Genomic DNA, 5642 nt, shown 5'->3' on the forward strand with positions numbered 1-5642 from the left:
GGGATATTCTACTTGGATATTTTATAATAAAAATATCTCTTTGATTCGTATGATATACAATTACTTCTATTACTTATTCTCGCCAGTAGTGTTTACTTATTTTAATTTTTAAAGAGAACCCAGCCTGAGGTTAATTAATTTCAAGCCAAATTTAAAAAATAGGTTCTGAATGGTACCTATTAGATAGCCCTTAATCTTCCCTGCCCCACAACCTGCATTATTTGGTTTTGGATTCCCTAAGGGCCATTTTAATCTAAGCTCATGAATTCAGACCTGCTGGCCTGGACCTCATTTCATCTCATTTTGCAGCCTAAGCAGGGAGTGAGTGAGCTCAGCAGCATCGAGTGACCTCAGAGGAAGGGCAGGCGGAGACACCCCCCCCAGCACCAGAGGCACCCCTGCCTTTGTGAGGCATGAGGAACCCTACAGGAGCTCTGCCCCCAGTTGTGGGATGATGTGGACTTTAGGTGGCTGTAAACACTCTTTACTGATTGTCTAAGTCCCCCCGAAAATAAAATCCATTTACTGGCTCCAGGGAGATGAGCGCTGGCCCTTTTGCACAATACTTTGCAGACATTTATTAAATTCCATCTCAGTGCAAATCATTATTTAATATCTATATGTTATAAGACTCCATTGATAACCTTGGACCTCATAAACTAATCCTACTGCCATAAAATAGAAACATCACATATCACAAGCATTAAAAGTTTTTCAGAAATATATGTTCCTTCTGCGGGGAGGGTGATAATTTTACCAGACTCACTTTGATGCTTCCCACACCTGCTAGAAACATTTCCATTTAAAAAAGCTTTAGAAATGAGAATTCATATAATTTTAATGGGACTATTCAAAATTAATTCAATTATGAAAATGCTATATTCATAGCTTTAAAAATATTATACAAGAGAATAGTGACATTGAAATTTGACGTTTTGAAAGAAAGTTCAATCTAATATCACATTAGTAGAATGTACTCATGTTCAATTCTTATTTTAAATATTAAATAAGCCAATGTGAGTTATTTTTCTCTAATAGTTTTACATGAATTTTTATTTTTAAGCAAATTAAGCATATTATTAAGCACTATTACTAAACTTCACATGAACGCTTTGACATATGATATATGACACCCGAGAAGACCTTACTGCTTTTAATTTCACTGATATTCTCTTGTAAATAAACAACAAAAAGACATATTCTAGAAGAAATATCTTGGCTATATTTATAAAGCCTACATTAGGCTCATCTGTTAAAAAATAAATTAACTTCTGATAAATGATCATCCCAAGTTGTGCGTACAGATCACCACAGAATTCAGACACGAACTTAGGGAAATAGAAGTAAAACAATCACGGCAGGATTCTCACTCGTGAGAATGACAGAGGTTGCCGTGGGCGGAGAAGCGAGGCGAGCGGAGACGCCCCGATGCACATGTTCTAACCGAAACCAGCTCTGCTAAAGATCTACAGTGCAGCACGTCGGCATTTCTGACCCTCGACCTCTGCCGTCTCGAGGTCCTGCCGTTTACTCTGCCAGGCTTAGAACAGAAGCAGATGCGCATCTGTAAACACAACATGTCACAGACCTCGCGGACATCGTTCTCCTTCATGACGTGTCTGGTAATGTAGCGGATAGAATCAAGCGCAGCTTCCAGCGGGTTTTGAGAAGACTCTGGTCTCCTGGCGCTCTCAATCCCCTCTTTCTGAGCAAAGTACCTGTCTACGTGACTTCTCATGCAGAGCAGTTTGGGAAGCTTGTGGAGAAATATCTTGCGGACCCAAGGGGCCATGGCGTCATGTGTTGAGGAAGAACGGTGGTGGATGTTGATGGCGAAGACGGTGACCATGATGGACAGTGTCACAAAAATCATGGTGAACACCAGGTACTCTCCAATCAGAGGGATCACTTTGGAAGACGAGGGGATAATCTCTTCAATAACCAGCAGGAAGACAGTCAAAGAGACCAGTACTGACGTGCACAGACAGATCTTCTCCCCTTCATGGGAGGGGAGATAGAAGACGAGCACGGTTAAAAACGAGAGGCCGATACAGGGAATGATAAGGAACAAGGTGTAGAAGAGAGGCAGGCGCTTGATTACAAAGGAGTATGTGACGTGCGGGTACCAGCAGGAGTTATCCGTTCTGTTCCCTTTGCTCCCCGTGGCACTGACAATCTCCCATTCTCCATTATCAAAGAAGTCTCTCTTGTCTACATCTTGGTCCTCTAGAATGATATCAACCTGTGATCCATCGTAAGTCCAAGAACCAAACTTCATGGAACAGTTTTGGAGATCGAATGGGAAAAATGTGACGTCGATGGTACAGGAGCTTTTGTAGTTTGCTGGCGGCGTCCAGGTCACCGTGCCGTCGTGCCTGACGACCGCTTTCGTGCTGGCCCCCTCAAAACGCCCATCCGCGCTGAAATAAACACACGCACATGACAATGAGAGACTAGACAGCCCAAGCCTGCGCTTCACGAGCCTGCTGTGAAAGAAAGCCTACGCCAAAGCACGAGACACTCTGTAGATGATTACGCATGAGATAGAGGGACTCTGTTCTAAGGCCACCTTCCTTAAATACTGAACCCTCCTAGAAGCGAATTCCCTCCGCGCCCTCTCCAAAACTGACGATCCAACTCTATTTCATAGCATCCTGACATTTTAGAGGTGGAAAGAGGTCACTTTACTCATGAAATATAACTAGGCTATTTAAACACTAAGAGAGTAGCCAGAGCCCGAGTCCATGTTCCTAGACTCCCCACACAGTGCTCCTCCCCTCCATCAAATACTGGATGCCTGCTGCGTGGGCCTCTCTAGCTCTGCTGCCCCGTGAACTCACATGCTGGAGAAGTCAACCAACCTAAGCTTTCTTTGAAATACTGGGTTTTTTTTAATCTTAAAACTCATGCAACTTTGCTAGACTCATGCTTATGGAAACGTGTTTTCAGCAGCCGGGAGTAACGCGACGCTCCAGGGAGCTGTGTCCTGTGACCTTACAGCTTGTTCCCTCTTTACCTACGAGAAGCATGCAGGGAAAAGGTGTTTAAAGACTAATGTTTTTGCACTGCATTTGCTCTCTTCATGACAAACGCCTTCTTGCAAATACTAGAGTGCTTTAGGAGAAGCACAAATTCCTAGATTTGCCATGGGATGGTCCTAGAAAACCTGAAACTCGATCCCAGAATTACCCTTTCCCCAAGTTAAAAACCGTCCTCAAAACACATCTAGGTAGGATGTCTACGAAGATGAGTTGACTCAACAGTCCTCATCATGGGATAACCCCAATACGATATTGAAGCAAAATTAGAAGCAAAATTTACTTGAACATAAAGTAGGACCTCAACTATTTTTTTAAATACCCCCCAAATCTGGAAGGCAATCTGCCAAATATGTCATCTATTAAATCGGAGGGTGAATAGGACGTCAGGCTGCCTTGTGCGAAGCCCACCCTGACGCAGGCGAGCTGGGTGACCGCAGACGAGGTTATAACACTGTCCCCTGTTGGTCTGTCAACAATGCTACCTGAACAATAGGGGGAATCAGATAAAGCACAGAGCCACAGAGCACACGGCCAGGCACAGAGTGAGTCTGCTAGACGTGTCGGCCACAGCGTATGGCTGCCTCCAAGGGCAGGGATAATGGGATTGATTATAGGTGACTCCCCCCCCCAACTTCCTTCTACCTTTCTGGACTTCGCAGATGTTCTACAAGTCTTAAAAATCAAAGAACACTTTTATGACCAGAAAATAGCAAGAAAAGGGGAGGATCCATAGAACCTATGTGTAGGTTCACAAAAAACACACTATCAAGTCATTTGATCTTAGAGCTGAGCAATGTTCCAAAGGAAGAAAAAACTCCTAGTGCCTAATAAAAATACAAGCGTGTTCTTTTGAAAACACAAAGTGGCATTTGGAATATAACTTACTTATCAAACAAAACGATGTCCGGAGTCCAGAGAGAGTCTGAAGGGACGCGTATTAGTTTTATTCCTCCGTAGTCCTCAGGATGCCATCTTAATTTCACATCTGTCCACTCCTTCGGAATAAAAACAACGGCCTCAATTCCAATTGCAATGACATCAACAGTCAAGAGTAGTAAAAGCTATACTTTTTACCAAATCCAGAAGTTCTAGACATGAAAGCATCTCTGCTCACCACAGAGAAAACTCAGCTCCACGTGTTTCTTAAGAGCTCGGGAGCGCAGCCCTGGTCCTCATGGGACACAGGTGAGGACCATGCTCTGCTCAGCACCTCTTCCCCCACCAACGACCCTGCCCAGGGGTGGCAGCCATGGGCGTGTAAGCACCGGACTTAAGGCAGACATTCCCTCTTCCAGCTGTATAGTCGTTGGCTGGACTGGTCCCCACAGGGGAACTGGATTTATTGCACCCTCCACAGATGTAAACACCTGTCCAACCTCCACACAGTGACATTCTGGGATCATGCTAAGACTTGCACCCCCAAAAAAGGATGCATGCCTTTTAGGAGTGAGGGTCAGGGAACTGGTAGTAGGTATTAAAATTAGGGATACTAAAGAAAGTGCAAAAGGAAGCACACGACAGCAGCTGAGGACATAGGTCTGATGGCCCAGAAGACAAAGAAGTCCTTTCTACAAAAGGGGCTATGTATGTAAGAATAATTCAGCTCCCATGCCCATCTCAGTCCAGTAAACACCACAGTCCTGGCAGCGGCCCAGGTGTTTGCTAAACCCCTGGCCTCCCACTGCTTCTCTGACCTCCTCTACACACCCCTTCCTCCCCATGTTTCACTCACCCCTACCCACACTGACCTACTTGCTGCTCCTTAAACACACCAGGAGCACTCCAGCCACAGGGCCTTTGCACATGCTGGTCCCTCTCTGCCTGGGTCACTTCTCCCCCAGATATTCACATGGCTTGTTTCTTCTCCTTCAAGCCTTGCTCAAACATTACTTTCTTGGCAGTGCTTTCCCCAACCATCCTATTTAAAAGTACATCCCTGATGCTCCTGTACTTTACCCCCAGTAAAGATGTGCATTCGAGGCACAATACAGCTTTCTTGTTTCTTTCTCCTGACTAGAAAGAAGCTCCCTGGTGGCCAGGACTTCTGTCCATTTTGTTCACTGCTGTTTCCCCAGTGCCCAGACAGTGCCTGGCAGACAGCAGCCACTCCACGAGAACCCCATCGGCCCCACCCTCCTGCATCCTGCCCACCCACCGACACCCCCCACTCCTGTTTTCTCTGTGCTGCAAACCCTCCGGTCACAGCACCAGGGACCACTCGGGTGATCCCTGGCATTTCATACATACCTGTTTCAACCAGACATTCGTTGTCATTAACTGATTTTTCTCATCCTATAAAATAAAAATGTAAACAAGGCTGATTATTTCAAGCACAGAAACAATAATTCTTGAAGTAAGAATTTCTGCAGTTTTATACAAACTCTCCTGTCCATACAGCACCTATACTCCCTGCTCACCCATGCCATTCTCTAGAGGGGCAGGGTCATTTTTTGCAACCTAACTTCGTATCATTCCTTTCAATATGCTCTGTATCTCAGATAACCTGCCGTGGGGTATACCATGGGCATTTTATTTTTTTTAATGATTTTTTTATTATATTATGTTAATCACCATACAGTACATCCCCGGATTCCAATGTAA

At 44.7% G+C, this 5642-nt stretch overlaps 1 protein-coding gene across 1 annotated transcript; it reads right to left on the reverse strand.

Moving 5' to 3' along the window:
- Positions 1-1366: 1366 nt before the first annotated feature.
- LOC117795010 (neuronal acetylcholine receptor subunit alpha-5-like) lies at positions 1367-5328 on the reverse strand. The gene is made up of 3 exons (XM_034653582.1): positions 5289-5328; positions 3927-4036; positions 1367-2420 (listed from the first exon to the last, which is right to left on the reverse strand). The coding sequence occupies exons 1-3, from the start codon at positions 5313-5315 to the stop codon at positions 1367-1369; spliced, it is 1191 nt and encodes a 396-aa protein (XP_034509473.1). The 5' UTR covers positions 5316-5328.
- Between the last annotated feature and the right edge of the window lie 314 nt (positions 5329-5642).

Source organism: Ailuropoda melanoleuca, unplaced genomic scaffold (genome assembly GCF_002007445.2).
Source record: "Ailuropoda melanoleuca isolate Jingjing unplaced genomic scaffold, ASM200744v2 unplaced-scaffold9973, whole genome shotgun sequence".
Lineage (NCBI taxonomy): Eukaryota > Metazoa > Chordata > Mammalia > Carnivora > Ursidae > Ailuropoda > Ailuropoda melanoleuca.